General features: G+C 39.2%; 1 protein-coding gene across 1 annotated transcript in view; it reads left to right on the top strand.

Moving 5' to 3' along the window:
- The first annotated feature begins 254 nt into the window (after positions 1–254).
- Positions 255–19,697, top strand: part of si:dkey-1d7.3 (transmembrane protein 132C) — a 35,051-nt gene continuing 15,608 nt past the window's right edge. Inside the window, exons 1-5 of the mRNA XM_042394235.1 lie at positions 255–437; positions 557–709; positions 4,441–5,368; positions 11,316–11,462; positions 16,165–16,339. Coding sequence (XP_042250169.1) covers positions 610–709; positions 4,441–5,368; positions 11,316–11,462; positions 16,165–16,339 — 1,350 coding nt within the window. The 5' untranslated portion in view covers positions 255–437; positions 557–609. The remainder of the gene's footprint in view (positions 438–556; positions 710–4,440; positions 5,369–11,315; positions 11,463–16,164; positions 16,340–19,697) is intronic.

The raw sequence follows: 19,697 nt of genomic DNA, 5'->3' as shown, positions 1-19,697 counted from the left end.
TTTGTTAGTAGAAAAAAAATGCATAAATATGTAAAAGTACATAAATAACTTACTTTTTTTTTTTTATTTACAACAAGAAAGGTCTAGCTATAAATAATACACAGGCTATAAATTCACCCTTTAGCCCAGAATCACATCCTTAATTTGTTAAATCAGCATTAAAATGACTCGTGGAGATCCCCTTGACCTCATGTGAATTTAATTTGCTCACAGCTCTCCCCCTACCGGCGATTACCCACGTGGGTCTCGTTAATCTGACACACTGCACATGTTTACTGATTTCTATCATGGGAATAGCTGTGCCTGTTGCTGTCCTACCGTGCCAGGCAAAGCCGTGCCACCGGAGGAAAACATCCTTCTCATCACTTAGAGAAACCACATTGAAAAAAAAAAAACATCTCAGGTGCAACAAGACGAAGCTTTATGTGGATGAGGAAGTAAACCAACATTGTTTTTTTTTTTTCACTTGTTCCTCTATAGTCACAAGACGTGACTCCACCGGGACACCAGACAATGTAGTGATTTGTTTCCGGCGTTTTCTTTCATCCCTGCGCAGACAGTCACTAAAGCTTACTTCGGTACGCGCGCACTGGAGCGCGAGCAGAGTGGATGGCCAGATCCTGCAACTTTACTGAAATGATGCTCAACTTTTCCCTCCGTGCATTGTTCCCAGTTGTCGCAGTGTCTATTCTTACAGCTGTTGCCAAAGGTGAGATTTCTGACTAGTGTTAAACAATTTCTGTTTTTATTTATTTATTAATTGATCCGAAGAGCAGCTTCATTAACTGTCGGAGGAGACGCGAGGATGTAGACCTTTACATATATGAAGATAACTAGGCTGGAAATTGCTCAAAGGCTTCAGCTATGAAAAGAAGATAATTGTATTATAAATGTGTTGTAGTGTATACTCTAATGATCTAAACACACTGGGTATATGTAGGCTACTAGATTTGCTTTATTGCCCCCTTATTGAAGTCATGATTATGGTGTCCAACTTGGATTTCATATATGCACAAGTACAGTAGGCCTCTTTTTCCTTTTTCTATTAGAAGCCAAACTTTGAGTGGACCCACTAAAAGACTGGGCAGTTGTTGTGTACATCAGGAAAGCCTTAAAAAATAGAATCAGTTTAGAAAATGTTGACATTGGGGATTATGAATCCATTTTGCTGAAAACCCCATTATTCACATGCTTGGGAGATGTGCCATGTTTTCCTGTTTTTGAGGGTTTAATGGTTACCCCCCATGCCCTCTGTCCATTTTGTTGTCCCTCTGTTGAAATGAAAGTGACTAAATGCTCTCCAGTGTGCATCACTGCGCGTTGGTGAGCTTCATCTGTGGGATTAAAGAGGCCTAAAGCTGAGGTTGCACAGCTGTCTCCCTGGTTGTTTAAAGATAACTGCATTGGAATCTATGAAGTCACAGCAAGCCGTCTGTCTCTCGGTGATACCAATATCATGCGAAGGACTACTTTCTGAGATTGCCCGGGTTTATATCTGTGCATGATATCAGTGTGTGCATTTTTCACCATACATATACTATATATGTGACTGCTGTATTTCTGCGAGTGCAGGACTCAGCTGTGCAGCTGTGTTCTTAAAGCGTGTCTAAGTGATAGAGTTCACTCTTTGATATCCTCTCTGCTTGGGAGTCATGAATATGCATGGCAGCCTTATCTTTCAGTCCAGTCACAGATGTGCCGCCTGTTGTGTCAGTGAGTCCATCTGAGTTTGAAGAACATTTTTTAAATATTTCAAAATGTTCATTTTTTCTTCCAATGTTAAGATACCTCAGGGAATGCAGCCAGGAGTCACTAAATTAATATCTGATCAATAAATAAGAAGTTCAATGAAGTAAACCAGTGTACATCAGCAGTCCCATCTGTTGGTGGACTCGTTTTGAGCTTTGTATCAGAGGCTACAACAAAGTCAGAAATATTCTGATCTTAAAAGATTATTCTTACAAAATAATTTTGGGAAAGCTTTAATCAGACACTTTTATTTTTTTTTATTGTCTCACAGACTGGTGCTTACAAAAAACATGTGAGAGTGTGAGCATTATCAATAACCATCATCTCATGAACTACATGTATGTCCTTTCCTGTGGTCACACATTGTTGCAAACTTCTTTTGGCTACACTGAAGATCATTTTCCTCTTTGTTTTTTTCCCATTCTACCATTAATTTTGACCTACAGCATGTAGCCATGTGATCGGGGACGGTTTGTATTAGGATACGTTTCAACAAGATGGATTCACCACTTTGAGCCAGCACAGGCAGGTTTATTACATGGGCTCTTTATAACAGTCAACAAACGTCCTCTTTTTTGATAAAAAATGAAAATAAAATATTCAGACACCCCTCTCATGTTTGCTGGAGAGGAATACTGATGATAAAATAAACTAGAAGGCACTCAAACTAGAGATCACAAACATCTGCCAAAGAATAATTTATTCCCTCATCTTATGGTTTAAAACTTGCTCTAGGATTTGGAGTCTAGTCCCTTGATTATTGTGTTTCAACCATGAATTCCTTTTTATGGCTAAAAGCCAGTAATCATCTAAAAATTGTCTTGAAGTATCAGTTCTTAATTATACCCAAAATTGAATTATTTGATCATTTGCCTGTCTGTCCACCAGTAATAGTAATAGAAATCCATTTATGGGTTTTAATAAGTCTGTTCATAGACAAACTAACAATATTGATGGTGCCTGGTCAATTATGTCAAGATTTACAGCAGTAAATAGGGAATAAAACATTGATGGGTGACTGGAATCACTTTGCATTATGTTTCATTTTATGTCTGGTTTGCCTTAAATGTGCAGATATCATGGAGTGATGTGTACCAGCCAACATCTATTTTGGCCTTTTAAAGTAAAACTCCTTACAGCATCAGTCTCATCTGAAGACAGTTTCCTGTCTGCTTTTCTGAACATCACAATTTAATATCAACTATGACATCTGTATTTTTTTCTTAGATTTCCCTTCGCCTTCAGAAAAAAAATTGATTTGCATGGAGATATATTCATGAAATATGGTTTGGAAATCAGAAAAGAGTGATATATCGCTTCTAAAACCTTTGGGGGTGAGGTGGGGGAGGCTCTGCTTTGCTTGACGTTTGCCTTTAGAGAAGTAATTTTTATGAGGTAGGGGAAGTCAAGCTAGCTAACACATTAATTTTGGAGCACTTGAACGTGGAGGATGGCAAATTACCAGGTTTCTTTGGTAGGAGGAAGTGGGAGCTGTCACATACACCATCCTGTTGGGACAAAAAGTCATCCAACGGAAGTTACGAGAATGTCTTTTTTACCACTTATTTACCATTCCCTTTATCACATCTCTTAGAAGTAGCACTTTTAGTAATGTTCCATTGAAGGACAAACATAACTGAGACATTTGGTGGACAGAACAGTGCTGTGTTTTAGTGCTAGAAATAATAACCACAGTGAAGATGGAGTCATTTAGCAGTAGTGACCATGTGGCGGGAGCTTCATTTGGCTGAACTTCTCATCAGAGACCTGTGGATTTACCATAATTGTTACCATCTGGTCGCATTATAGGTAATAGAAATTACACCATGTGGTCTTTTTTCCATCATTTAAAACTACGTTGAGGAATGTTTGGCTGCTAAATCTTCTCTTCATAATATCTTGAAATGAATTTTGTTGCTTTTCAAACATGGGCAATGGTTATGTGAACTGTCTCCAACTTTTAGAGAATAGCCTTGGTTTACTGTTGATTGAAAGGAAATGTGAGTGAAAAGGTGCTGAGTATAAAACTGTTGAAAAATCATTTCAAGTTTGTTGTTGCATAGCAGTTATGATGACCCTAAAAATGAATTATCACAATGTTGCAGTATTCATTTTAAGTAATTTTGTTCAATTTTGACGTTGAAAAGTACAGATCATTCTATTGCCTCGTGCAGCTATAGGAAACAGGCACACTATTTAAAGTCCAAACAAAGACGCACCTTAAACTCATTCAATTTCCTGTCCCGACCTTTCTAGATGTGCCTTACACCTCTCTCTCCTGTTTTTCTCACTTCTCACATTCCTCCACCACAAGCACCTATTCACTCTCCTTCTTTTCAATGCAGGAGCTACATGGGGAAATGAGCCATATTTGCTGCATCAACAAGTCATTGCCTTTACCTTGAGTCTCACCGCCCTCGGTTTCCTTGAGATGACCAATCTACCCTCACTGGATTTCTGATCCCCACTTGATCCTTCACCCACCTCAACTCCCGTCCTTTTCAACCCTTCATTCTCCTTCCATCCTCCTCGGCATTCTCAATTACAGTAAATGATTGATTTTGTAAGTGGTGTACTAAGTGTGTTTATAATTAAAACAGTTTTGACACCTACAGTAACACTGAAATGTTGACTTTAAGCGGCAGTGCAGTATCATTTGTGCACTAATCTCTCTTTCTTAATGTCTCCCAGTGGCTGAAAGCCAGCAGGTTGCAGAAGACATTGGGACATCCTCCATCCCATCTGCTGTTTATCCCACAGCCAACTTCCAGGTCCTCAATGTGGACCATGTGTTTTTGCGGCAGGACACTCCAGAGCCATCAGGGAACTCCAGCCTGAAGGCTCAGACTCAGACTTTTGTCATTACTGATCCAGGAGCTGGGCTCCTCCAGCCAACTGTCAATGCCTCATATGGCCCCCTGACTGTAGATGCACCCATTCCTCCAGACCTGCTCCTCAGTGGGCGCAAGATCCTGCCAGTCATTTTGGTGCGCCAGGTTCGTTCCTCATCGCCTGTTGTCAAGATTCTCTTCCACATGCCCACAGAAAGTAACATCACTGTTGGGCAAGAAAGGATGGAGTCTGGAGAAGATAATAGGAGGAGAAGCGGTGCAGCCAAGGTGAAGGATGGAGCTCACTGTGTGACAGCTTATGCCTTCTGGGAGACGAGGGAAGTCCGTGGGGCATGCCTAGTGTCTCCAGGTGGATTCTGTGTGGCACAGCTGAAGCCAGAGCCAGCCTGGTTCAGTTCAGCCAGCCGATCTAGCAGCTCTAGCAGGGAAGCAGGAAGAACTGAAGGAATTAAGGGGCTTCCAGGGAACCTCGTGGAAGTCTACTTCCAGAGTCGGAGGGACCAGACAGGCCAGTGTACGCCACAGGATAGCCTACAGCGAGTAGGTGTTGGAAGAGGAGGAGGTCCCCAGGGCTCAGGGACACCAATGAGGCGGATAGGAAGTGTCAATCTGCTCAGAACTCCACCAGGAAATCCCACTTTCCTTCGGCTGAGGCTGGGAGGCGCCGTGGTGATCCAGACTTCTTCCAAGCCCCTGAAGACCACAGATGTGGCAACTTTCTATGTCTTCCTGGCTAGTACATCTACCCTGGAAAGTTTCACAATTAGGTGAGACATCTTCACTCTTTTTTATACATACAGTGCATATTTACCTTTTACAGTATGTATTCATTAGAAATTTTAACACATTTTCTTGAATTGGATGCTGATCTGTCCCTAATGTAAAAGTTTACACTTTTTTCTGATAGTGTAGGTACATTGCAGAGCTTTTTTTATTTTTTTTGGATCATGTCTCACCTCTGTCTGTGCAGGTCTTAGGTAAAATCTCAAGTCTTTGAGGGGACATCCAAATCAAGTTGCAAGACTTTCTAAGTAAATTGCAATTCACGATGACAGTGTTTTAGGCCTCTGAATGTTGACAATTAAACATAGCATTGAAAAATGTTTTAATCACAGTGCTGTTAATGGTGTTTTACATAGCTTAGACCAAGTCCTTGAGGCCTGATAATTAAATATTCAAGTGTAAATACAATAAATACAAATATTCCCAGACCTGGAACAGTCTTATTGATTGTTTATTGGTCTGAGATTTTTTTCTTTCAAGACTGAAGTCAAGTTAAGACTTCAGGGTGTCAAGTCCCACGTAAATCAGTTCACACAGCAGTCAAGTGTTCTTTTAAAGTTTAAGTTTAACTCAAGTACATTCCCGAGCCTTCAGCTCTGGTATATTCTCATTTTGAATATTTGACATTTTGAACATTTGTTTACACACATTTGCTGTGGAGGTTAGACACCTTGTAAATGCATTTTGTTGGCTATTTTGTATGCATAGCTATGATGTTATTGCCAGATGTGTAAGCCTCCAGTAGGGAATAAACTAATGTCAAGCTGAACCAGTTTAACCACATACTGTAAATATGCCAACATCACATTTGGGCCCTGCATAACTAAATAAAGCAAGATGGTGTTGAGCTTAAAGTATCATTCCCAGAAAACATTATAATTATCCAACTATGTTGCTGAGTTTGCAGAGGACAAGAGTTTAGGAGGAGTCATATAAAATTTAATGGTCACTGAAACACGTGAAGCAGAAAAAGAGACTGAAACCAAGTTGAATCATCATGAAACCAAGTTGAATCATCATGATGTACAGCATACTTGTCCATCTTCATGAAGGATAAGCTCCATGCATTTAAATGGTTACTTAAGGCACTTGAATACTGATGGGGCTTGACATCAAGGCCGCGCAGTGAAATGCTTGAGTGCCAACATGACTTGTGTTGTCTGCCAGACTCACTGGCTTCATAAATTGCTGACATGTTATATATCCTGTCTACTTCAACTTCTCAGTTAGTGGGGGAGTTATGGAGAGCACTCTTCCATAAGCAGGGAAATAATTGGCAAATGATTCACCGGTTTTCATATCTCAACATTCCACTAACATTTGAGCAAGCTTCTCTGGGTATTTGACTTCATAAATAATGCATCTATTTAATGGAGCAGGAAAACAAATAACCAACATCTTCCTGACTCCTTTGGGTGAAAGTGAACTTAATATAAAAGCAGCCTTGTCACACCAAAACACACAGTTCAATCTGTTTTCAAAGTTTCTACTTGCCGCCTTTTGATGCACATCACTGAATGGAGTAAAATTGCTTTTATATTAGAATGCTTCAGATCAGTAAAGAGTAAAACCATCACAGCAAGGTTTGTGTTACCAGTTTTTACACAGCTTAATGGTTTTTGTTTGAAACACAAGACAAATTTCTCACTAATCCCGTGATTCAGTGATATCATGCTATAAACATACCAGCAGTAATCTGCGGTGGGATGCAGGCAAGTGGAGAGAAATGTTAAGATATGTGAATTAATCCATAGGACATATAATTGAACATGTGGCTGTATCAGTCAATCCCAGTGCTCCTCTCAAATATAAGACTTACTATCCACTAACACAGACATGCCTGCACAAACACACACACACACAGTAGACCCAGTGACCTTAATGTAACTCTGCTTGCATTGTTTAAATTACATCAATGAGATTTGGTAGAGAGAAGCTGACCCTTTCAAGGTGCAGTGTGTAGAATTTAGTGGCATCTAGCAGAATGGACTTGGCAGAAATGGAATATAATATTCATGTTTTCATTAGTGTATAATCACCTGAAAATAAGAATCGTTGTGTTTTCGTTACCTCAGAATGAGCACTTTATATCATAGGGATATACACATAGGGAGTGGGTCCTCTTCCATGGAGCCCACCATGTTGCACCCACATGTTTCTACAGTAGCTCATAACGGACAAACAAAGGGGAGGGCTATTCATTTGGCTGCAATCTGCAGCTCTGTCTGCAACCTGCAACCTTACTGCTAGACCCACTAAATTGTACAAACTGCACCTTTAACATCTCCTGTTGTGTTGACTATTTGGAAGGATTTACAGCCTCTCCACCTGAAATTCCCCTAACTCAGACTTGCTGACCATGCCACTGAAGTTCCTCCAGTCAGGTCAGTGATTTCAGTCTGTGTATTTCTGACCTACTGCCACATCCAGAATGAGATTGGACAAGAAGAGGGGACTGAGTCCAACGGTTAAGTCCGAGTGAAGGCTAGCTCTGAGGAGCTTGGCAAAGTGATTGATTCCTCCTGGGAGAAATCCCTGCTCTACTTCACTCTTTGGCCCAAGATTGAGTCCACTCCAGCAGGGTTAGGCCAGATAATCTGTGGCCCTGATTGAAAATGAATCAAGAGGTTAACCCTATGGGGTAAAGATGATCTGGGCTGACTGCCAGGATTAACCGTGTACATCTGTGTGCATACGTGTGATTTGTATGTGTGCTTTGCAGGGCCATCGTACCCACCTGTTAAGCACTCAGGCAGCTTGTAAACACAACATTTGTTATTAAAAAGTATTGATTTTGGTCATTAGATGGAATGAGAAACATTTCATCAGACTGAATATCAAACATTTTGTGAGCTGCATTTAGGTAGAAAGAACAGAAGACAGCAGACATAGACAGCATATTTTGTATGAATGGCTAATGAAATTGAAAAATAGCAGTAGGGAGCTTTCCAGCTGTAACAAGTTTAAAGGCATACTATGTAGGATTTTCCTAAAAAATAACAATCCCTCTCAATCATCACCTATGACCCACTAGAAGTATGGCAGTGTATGTATCTACAGAGACTCTGCCCTCTGCCTGTATTTTCTTATTATTTTGCTGTGTTCAGGACGTCAACCTTTGGGCAGTGGGTGTGTAGCCCCCAGCCAATAACAGCATACAGTGTGTGACATCGGGATTCTATAAAAACGTAGCAAACAGGTTACATCGTTGTGTTTTTTTATGTGCTTCAGTCTTTCCCCTAAATGCTTTCAACAGTGGTGCAGTGCTAGTTCTAAATGAACGCCACTCCTGAAATTTCACATTATCGCTCCATAATAATCACAACGAATGCAAACCACGCACACTTTGTGTGCTTTGAGCAGCTGACGGGAGTTAATTGGGAGAGAATGGGATGTTTGCTTCTCTGTCTCTCTCCTCTGCTCTCTGTCTGTGTCTGCTTGAGCAAGGGTGGGGCTGAGCTACACACGCACGCAGAGTAGAGAGGCCACAGCGGACGGGATTTTTGTGTCGTTGAGCCTGGGAGGAGGGGCCACCTTTGAATGTTGTGTTTACAAACAGCAACCGACAAATCCTACACAGTATGCCTTTAAACAAAGAGATTGACTGAGTTTGGTAAAACAGTGGTGAAGTGTTGTTCAGTTTACAGGTCGATATCCATTCTGTTCCCCACCTGTGGTCATGAACTCTGGGTAGTGATTGACAAAGACAAAGAGCGAGGAGAGAAGTGGCCGAAATGAGGTTTCTCTGTGGGGTGGCTCATGTCTGCTTGTGGGCGAGAAACTCAGTGATCCAGGAAGATCCTGGCACTGAGTTACTGCTCCTCCACACTCAGCAGGATCCAGCTGAAGTGGTTTGTACAACCTGGCAATGGATGGTCTTCAGGTGCTGTTGTCACTGATTTTGTTTTGTTTGTTTTGAGTATTTCTTTAAGTTGTTATCTTGAACTTACTGCTTGATGTATTTGATTTAATATTTGCATATGTTTCAAACCTTAATGTGAGCAGTAGATTTTGCTTTTGACTATAAGGTATTGATCTAGAAATTGATCTCTACGCGAGTATATCTTCATCCAGCATTGGTAGAATTATAAGCAGTTGTGGGTCCACTTGCACTGTACGCATACTGCATTTTGTCAAACAACTTTGACCTTGACCCTGTCTCGATGGTTATTGATTTGTTTGGTTGCTGTTTGATTACAAATCAGTTTTTGTAAGTGTGTGTATTTTGACGTGTGTGCTGATGCATACTGACCTTTATTCTAGCATGAACAGATTATGTGTATGTGTCTTTTCTTTTGTCAGTTTTAATGTTCCTCAACTACCTTAATGCTGTTTTGTGGCTAAAACTACAAATAACAGGTTGTTTAAACTGAAACAGTGACAGATTGTTTTCTGCATGTTGCCTCTCTAAAACATTACTGGGCAGCAAATATGCAGAAAATAATAATAGTAATAATAATTTCCCAGGATAATGTGCTAATCTGTCACTATCGGTCTTTGTTTTTAGGTAAATGGTATCTGAACTAAAACTATTTTAGAATTATTTTATTGCTGACTACATCTCAATACACACTATCAGACCATCTAGTGGATAGGCTGAAGGTGCAGCAGATCACTGTTAAAAAGGACAAAACTGTCACATGATAATAGTTCCTCAACTTCTGTCTTAACATGCTGATGGCAGAAACATGAAACTTTGGTGAATGTCATGACAGTCTGGATCTGTCCTAGTATCAACAGACGAGACAAATTATGATGGTTTAACAGTATTTTGACTGTTTTTACCCATCTGTTTTCTTGGGTAATAAGCATCCAACTACCCATCGTCACATGGATGCTTCTAGCACGTTGCATGTATACTGGTGGCATTCACAGTTTGCAAACCTAATAGAACACTTTCTTGAGGTTTAGATTTTTCAAATTATTCTCAGTATGAATATCCTGACGAAAAAATCTGCAGGAGCTAAGTGATCCTCTTGAGTAAGCATGGGCTAAATTCCCTCTGGAACGTTTCCAGCACCTCACTGAATCCTTGCCATGAGGAAATTGGCCCGTTTTGGAAACAAACGAGGCTCCCACCCCATAGCTAGGTGTCTGCGTGAGTGCAGATTAGTGGATGCTTGCATTTTAAATACGGATCAGAGGCATTTAATGTCCCTCGCATCACTTTTCAGACTCAAATAACTGCTCTATGACCCTGTCCAATGATGTGTGGAGACTCTTGTTATGCAACAGCTGAGGACATCTGCTTTATAAAACCAAAACCTCTTGTGGCTGCTGGACCTCTGGGACTGTCTGGTCCATTCAAATTATTTATAATAAGCACTCTCCTAGCAGAGTGATGTGTGTGTCTGAATCAGACATCTGATTAACTGATTCCAAATTCTCCCCAGGGGTAATGGGAATTAAATACCCCTGCTAATTCTCAATCTGCCGGCAGCCTGTGACACATGAATCTGTTGGGCACAACATGATCGGTTACACGCGCACAGGAACACAAACAAAACACACACACACAGAAAAACACATGCTTTTGCAAGCAGGCATCCTCAGTGCTCTCCCACGCACCTACTGTATATGTTTCAATGTACAGACAACAGAAACAAAGATATGACATCTGCTACAAAAGCTTTGATTAGTCATAGTGTTGCTGATACAAAAGACACACATGGTCACAATATTTGTGCTCAGCGTTACACTTACAGTATTATTATACCAGACAGTGCATTCTACAGCATATATGAGCTTGTTATAATAAAACATTTGTTGGTAATAAAAGCTTCAGAAACAGCACACAGAAACAAATAATAAGTACAATACATAAAGCTTTCTTCAGTCTTTTATTTTGCTAATTTGAGAGCACACTACTTGTGATTAAAATTCATGCTTCCTACTGACTGGACTGTGTACGTGTGTATGTATTTGCTGCAGGGCGACAATGAAGACGGGCTTGTCCTTCAGTGCTGCGCGGCCCAGTGACTCTGCGCTGTGGGACATTGTGGTGGAGCCTGGCAGAGGAGCGACTCCCAACACTGTCTCTGTTGTCTGCCAGAGGAAAGTCTCTGTCACTGCAAAGAGGTCAGTCCACTGCATGTACAGCTCATTTGTTCAGTGTAAGAGGCTTGTATGTATGTAACCATCTTTCATCTTACATCACCTCTTATTACCTCTATCTTCTCATATTTCTATAATCCCCACTGTTACCATAATGGAAAGCCATCAGTTGTTATGAAAAATGTCTCCAATGTTAAATTTGCTTTGAAGAGCAATTGAAAATGAATGTTTGTGGGGTTTTTTTCATAGGAATTGTAATAATTTGAGGCCTTGTATTAAATGGGGCACAGAGCAGTCAAGTGCATTGTTTTTGTCTGTGTAAATTAATGTGTTACTGCATCAATTTTCATGTTGTATACTTCGAGAGAGAGTATCTCACGTGTATCTAAAAAAATAATAATATTAGAGGAAATATGTTTTAAAAATTCATACCTGCTCTGCTTTTGGCAGATTATTTTTCTTCTGACATAAAATATTCTAGAGAGAATGACTGACCACTTCTACAGACACTTGAATACTCATTTCTAATTTCAACACAGGGCCCGACAACTACAGAATATTTCAATGATACTGCAGAGAATAGCACTATAAAACAGCTAGACACAGTTTTAATCCCCAGTCTCTGGGTTTTAGTTACATTTGGTCAGCCATAAATGCTGTACGGCTGTGTTTTCTTTTCTCTAGGATGCACTGAAGCTGATAATGGGGCACGGCAATGCTAAAAAATACTGTAAAAGATGAATAATGGAAGCTTCCTGTTTACTCAGCTTACTCACGATTCTGGAGAAATCAACTTAGTTGGAATTAATGCAGCTCAGCTCAGCTTGGTTTACATGGTACATCAGACTGCAGTTTTTGAAAAAAAACTCTATTTAATAGTCATCATTCATTACTGTAATTTATTCAAAAAAGAATCAGACAAAGTCATAATTATGCTATCAAAAGAACAAAAGGAACAAAGAAAGAAAAGGAATTGGCTCAGAATTATTTTCAGGTTTATTATCCTCATAACTTGGACCCTCTTCTTTTCTCTCTGTGGAATCTCAAATATAAGATTTCGATTTCCTTTGTATAATGTCTGATTTTCTTATCCAATATACAAATATTTATTTAATTAGGACCTTTATTTTCCTTCGAAAAAAAGAAAAAAAGAAAAATGGACTGAATTCCTAATCCAGGAGTTATCGTCTCCTTCTGTATAAACACCAGTTTTAATATCCAATATCCAATATCCAATATCCAATATTCAAATTGCTTTGAATACGACATTAAGAAATTAAGTGCCTGTGAATGAGTCCAAGTGCTGTTGAAGTGCTTCTACCTTTATTTGCTTTGTAGTAAATGAATATTAATTTCACAGCACTTTTTCTGGCTGTTTAACCTGATACAGACCAGTTGATTGCATCAATGTTGCTTGATGCTGGAGGTGCACACCAGCAGCCACCTCTGCCCAGCAACCTCCCGCCCACACAGACACACACCACCCGCCGTCCGTCCGACCCACTTATCCGTAATCATCCATAATCACGGCTACGTTATCCAGGCTTAAGCGCTTGCACGTTCACAAGGGGAGATTAGGAAGGAGAGATATTCCAAGTCGTGTCCCTTGTACTGAGCTCTCACCAGGGGACATACACACACACACACGACACATGCAAGCACACACACATAGTCCCACCACTGTGCTTTGAAGTGATGATACGTCCAGGGGTTTAAAGTCCCCCCTAATAGATGGATTTCCAGGAAATAGGGGCATTAACCCCTTCTATGTTTCTCTGTCTCCCTCTCTCACATGCTCGCTGTGTTTTCAGTGTGAATAACTTCAATGAATCAGTTCAGTTTTATTAAAGAGAGAACAAGTGTATTTTTATTTTATTTGCCCAAACCACATGTGACTTCTGCCATGTTGAAAAGGTACAGATACATAGATGGGACATTGACATGCTTTAATCCCGTACAATATCTTACCCCAATTATTTTTTTTCTAGCTTTGTCTGTAGAGTTGCGGAGTGGGAGGTGCCACTAGTTCTGAAAGTGTTTTTTGCCATTCTGTATTCCCATTTCATTTTTTTCTTTAAACCATATCTTCAATGTTAATTTACATAGAAAGAAGGACTCTCCCAGACCATGGCTATCAGTTTTAATTATTTCAACTTTGTTTCTCAGAAATCATGCTTGCCAAAATGCTGCTATGCCAAAATTACAGACAGTTTAAAATACTACCACATCCATGAGCCTCGGCCACCGTTACTATAGAGAAGAAGCCAGTCAGTGGCACAAATCAGAGCAGTAGGGAATTCAAAATGCTTCGTCATTGCAGTTTGAACAAAATGCAGCACCACAGTTGCTGAATTAATCCACGACTGAACCAAAATTTAAAAGTGAATTGATTTAAGCTGCGTATTGTGTTCAGTTTTTCAACACTGTAATCTTTAGCTTCCACTCACAGAATTTTAAGCTTGGTGATTAGATGTTTCTTGCCAAAATGCGCCTTGAGGGTTATAGTGAATTGCTACCTCGAAATCTTTATGTACACACTCTTGTGCCTTCGACTTTTTATCAAAGAACAGTATATTTTCTAATGCAGCATTAATTATTTGTACTGACGATTTAACCGAGAGTTTCATGCCGATCCAAGCCATAGAAGTACTCCAACTGTGAGTCTCGTAATGTTGACTATTGGAAAAATGAATGTGACTTTTACTTTAGGAACCAAGGGTACCTCCTGTTTTGCAACTCTATTGTACATTTTGCATATGAGGTTCAATACTGGTTCCAATGTGGAGGTTGTTGAGGGGACTGGTCAGAATCTTGAGGTTGGTTTGGTAACTTCTTATATTGTATAGTGTGTCTAAGACTTGTTTTCATCTTTGTTGCGCTTTGAGGAGGAGAAATATTCCTTATGGTCTCAGTTGATTGTTTATTTCATGAGGTTGTAAATGAAACTCAGTAGACATTTCTCTTTGTGGAGCTTCCACCTGGTATCACTGACCAATGGTGAGCAGCTTTATGTTGCTCAGGAGAATTTCACCCTCAGAGATTGGAAACATATTTTTCATAAGCTAAACTAAAAAGAGAGATGGATCTCAGCTTACCCTGGGCAGAATGCTTTGGGTGTATTTGATTTTTAATGTTTGTATATAGTATATACACTAATGTTACTGTATTCTGTATTTTGCTTTTTTTTCAGGTACCTTGTGTGCCATACATAACTCATAATGACCTAAGGGTGTTGCACAATAATCAGTACTTAAGTTCCCTTTGATACAACATGAATATTATACATTTATTATACCGTATACTGTATAGGTTTGCATTTGTCCTCGTTGCTGCTGAGTTCAACATCTGTAACCTTTTTAAATGAGAGTTTTAACCATGTAGAGATTCATTGTTTTGCTTTTGTTCTACTTCACAAGTGCCACATCTACATTCATTTTCTGCTCTATTTTCTCTTTGATCTGTTCCTACTGGCAGATATGCCTACACATTCTCTCCAGCATCAAATAACATCAGATGCCATTTCTTCGACAATCCTTTGACCGGAATACTTGGCCCAAGTCTCTGCCAGCTCACTTAATCTTCCTTCCACACTCTCACCTCATTCTGCTGATGGAAATGAGACCTCTTGTGTATTGAGTTCACTCTTGGTTCAAAGTCTACCATTTGTTTTGCACAAATTTCCAAGTAATTTCTATTTCCTTCATTTTGGTAGACAGTACCTCTGTACAAATGCTTACATTTCTCCCCCAAGGGAGGAGTGCACACCTCATCTCAGCCACTTCATCATATTTTATATTGAACCATTTTTGTCTCTTGACACCAGACATGTTAGCAGCTCTGTGAGGCCATACATTGGCACAGCAGTGCTTTCAGCAAAATGCTTATGTCGACATGCGAACTGTGTTGTTGTTTAACAGGTTTGTTCACCATCTTAGTTTTGCATGTTAGCGTGCTCACATTTGCTTACTAGAAAAAAGTACAGCTGAGGCTGATATCATTAGTTTTGCAGCTGTTTTGTCATAAACAGAAGTATTGGACAAATGTAAATTTTGACCTGATGATGGTGCTAGCTGAGATATTTCACTCTAGACCAAAGCAGTGGGCTGACTGACTGACTGATCACCATACCCAAAAACATCTCATTAGCATGGCCAAAAATCCAGATATGTCCATTTCACAAGGTTCAATAACCAACAATATTCAGAAACTTTAGATTTAGATTTCAATTTTAGATTTTGCTAACTGTGTTGATATAACTAACTACACCTGGATATTAAACTACAACACTTTGAGTAATTTAACAGTAGACTGACCAAAATGATCCCTAACATTACACTAAATGAACTTTAGAAATGGTGCTATCTTTACACTCACAGATATTACCATCCAAATGAACATCACAGTTATGTATCATGATTGTGATAAAAATTAAACCATATGTGGGCAGAGAGTGAAGAGCTTGTTCATGTTTTATTCTCCACATTTAAACAATTGATTGAAGTTCCATTTAGTTCAATAATGTCATTATTATTATCACAATTTTTCTATCTATGAGCCTGAATAAATGTGAAACTCTTGGAACAGCTATATTGTGTACAGAATTTCAGGCTCTACACTAGACCTTTGTTAGGAAAGCTGTAAATAATGTCTTATAATATGTGTATCTGAATGAAAACTTTACCGTCTCTAACCATACTGTATTTTATTTCATTTTATCACCAAACAGGGGACTTCTGGAAATTTTACAACTGGACTTTGTGCCAAAAGATGTTTCAGAGCAGGAGCAGGAGAGTCAGATGATCTCCTGGCGTCTGGAGTTGCCGGGGAACATCAAGGATGTGGGCACAATGCGGATCTACACCACCCAGAGAGACTATGTGGGGCTGGCACCTCTGGTCATGGTGAGAACTGTACCTCTGTCAATCTCTGTGCTGTATAAAATGTTTACTTTACAGCACATATCTGTCTGTGTCAATCACAGTCATGTGCATTTTTTTATTAATTATGTTGTTTTTACTTTATGGCAGTGTATTCCTTATTATGATTTATTATAGCCTGATCAATCCTGATGTTTTAAATAGGAGGTGGTTACAAAACCCTTATAAAGTACTGTATATACAAAGGACTTGAGAGAGAGAGAGAGAGAGAGAGAGAGAGAGATGTCAGATGGAGAGGATCTTTTATTTGTTGAAAGGCTCCACGCCAACTCACTTGGCTTTATCATGGGGGAACATGAAGGCGGCATAAGCGTTGGTCTCCTACTATCTCACTCAGTCTTAAGTTGGCAGTTGACAGTTTCATAAACTAAACTCGATGGTGTCCTTGGCGGTGAGAGTTTATAGTATCATGAATATGTGGTTTATTTTTGTCACTTCACCCGGCCACAGATGTTCCTGTCTTTGTTCTGCCACCTGGATATGTTAAAAGTCTGACATTGTTGGTCTCCACTCCACTCATTTGCAAGGTTCTGTTCGCATAGTAATTACGGGTCCATGCAGTGAAGCTGCTGGAATTGTTTTTTTTTCGCATTCTTCTTCTTCCTTTTCTTATTTTTCTCTGGTAAAAGTGTTTGTGCAGGAAAAACCGTGAGATCTAGAAACACCAAAATTTGCAGGTGGGTTGCGTATTCTATCCACTACTCAGTCACTTAAAATGACACTTATTGACCTCAAGGTGGTGCTGTAATAATCAAGTTTACGTTTTCACAACTATCTCAAATGGCTTGGCCTAGAGTCAAAATTAGAGGCTTTCATTATTTTAATCTCTCAAGTCATCTGCATCTTTGACTTTTTCTTAATTTTCTCAAAATCCAATTTTCGACATCTCATCAGAAACAGCTGGGTCATCTACAGACTTCACTGATCTGAAGTTGTTAAGCAAATTTCAATACGTCAATCCATTTCAATTATTTAAGTCAGTTAATTTATATCAAAATAGTTAGGTACAGAAAAATTTGCAATAACTCATGAACTTGTTGAGATATCAACCAGAAATTTGAGACATATGTTCAAGAGTTGTCACTAAGCTTACATATTAAAGCGCATTGTGCCTCACCTGTATGGGGTGCCACAAATGCAAAAAATTTATATCTCATAATTAGCTGTGCAGATTTGCGTAAAAATGTTTCCACATTCTATGGTCATGTTCAATTCATTGTATAAAATTTGGTCATGATTGGTGAAAAGGGGAGTGGTTCTTAAGTGTAAACTCATGTTTTCATCAATATTGCACTTCCAAAAATAATTTAAATGTCATTGTAGGTCCTAGAGAGCTGACATTTTTTCAACACATCTACTGATGTGTGACAAAAGTTTGCCTCACTGCAACCTATGGTCAATTCAGAAGTCTGTCACTCCATATTTTTCAAAATATGCAAAATCAATAATCTATTTCTCCACAAATCTTCATTCAAATGCTACCAAAATTGACACAGACATTCTTTAGATACTAGATACCACATGTTTGAAATGGTGTTCAGACAGTGATATTCAGTTTTTACATAATTTGTACTGTTGACAATACACCCAAGAAGAGCAGGTTGATGAGTGATTTTTTTCAGAATTTTACCCCCAACAGTTAAATTGTTGTGAATTCTTTAAGTTAAAACTGACAAAAAATTCTGCTGTTTGGCCTGTGTAGTTTTGTTCCTGCAAAATGGCGTGTGACAAACTATGTCCTCAATGGCTCAAAGTATAAGTCACCTTACCTGAGGATACAAAGCTCTTGGGTTCAAGTCCTCCTTGTAAACACTGTTAATTTTATCCTGCCTACTTTTCAAGCTTTTCAAGCTGTCTTCTCTAAAACTGTGCATTGTGCTTGGACTATGTCAATTGCCGCTTGCGGCTATATTATAAGAATTCTGGTTTTACATGATCTGTCCTTCATGTCATAATATCCTACAGTGTTGATATAAAAAAGGAGATGAATATTATTTGTTTCTGAAGTTAACTTACACTATCCTCAGAAATGCTGCTTTTACAGTTAATTACTTACTAAAAATAGTAAGGTTAATGTCATGTCATCAGCTAGTCACTTTTGTCACCAATACATTTTTTAATTTAGGTTTTTTTTCTCAATTGCAAATTATTACAGGTCTGCACTGCATAGTATGATGGGATTCAAATCATTTCTGATGCTTTGCAAAAGACTAATTAATGCATAATTTGATGCATGCCTACAGTAAATATTATTTTTGATACTTACTGAGATTCCTCACTGCCATGTCTATTGGTCTCAAAAAACCTTTACACTTTGGGACAGCCACCAGAAATTACAAGGTAGATCTGTGTCCGCCTTTGACAGGAGATTCAGTAGGCTATTTCATGGTACAATAGTCAACATAAATCAGACAAGTGTTGGTTGGGGGAGCAAATATGTTTCATCTCAGTCAGTTACAGGATTCACATGAGAAGAAAAAAAAATTCCCCTGAAACAGTGGAGTGAATAGACCTATTTCATGAGTAGGCTGTGGCTGAACAAACCACTGTTACATGTGAATCACCACCACCAAAGATTTAAGTAGTTAAAGCTGCAGGAAAATGAACTCATGTAATGCTTTGCATGTCAATGAATTTCACTAGACCTTTTATACTGATTATTGAAAGAAAGTGAGAGAAAGGCATTGTGGGCAAGCTGTTGACTCATAGCAAAGAAGGCTGTGTGTTAGAGGTTATGTGCATGCTCTCCCCACATTAATGTTGTTTGTCTCCATTGCATATCACCGCATAAAGGATTTAGCATTTGATGTACCCACTGAATTAACAAGTAGTTGAATGGATGAATGAATGAACAAACAATATCAAGGCTTACCATAGAGTGTAAATAATACTGTTTTCAGAAAAAAACAGATTTAAAATAGCTCTGAACTACTTCAGCTGAACTTGATCGCCACAAGCCAGATTACTGTTGAGCTTGTGGAAACATTGGACGTCAAGATCTCTCAGCGTGGCGCTACCAGCACCACAGAGTGTTGATATTGCTTTCTGATTTTGTGCTACCCCTGATCCAGTGGCTTATGTTTGGGTCAGTGTCGCAGTCTGAACTAGAGCATGTCCTTTTGAAATTGCGGTCAGCAGCTGTCAAGCCGACAGAGTTCAGAATGTGAAGCTGCCAGGGAACATCTGCCGAGCGCTGCCTGATGCTTTAGTCCGCAAGCATCAGGAAGACGAAAAAAAAAAACACTGATCACCCAGAGCTTCTTACACACTGCCTCTACCTATAATAGATTAAAAAGACGTTATCAGAGATCTTAACTGGAAA

This window comes from Thunnus maccoyii, chromosome 19 (assembly GCF_910596095.1).
Source record: "Thunnus maccoyii chromosome 19, fThuMac1.1, whole genome shotgun sequence".
Taxonomy (NCBI): Eukaryota; Metazoa; Chordata; class Actinopteri; order Scombriformes; family Scombridae; genus Thunnus; species Thunnus maccoyii.
Note: the sequence above shows the minus strand (reverse complement) of the source record. Positions and strands in the feature narration are given on the sequence as shown.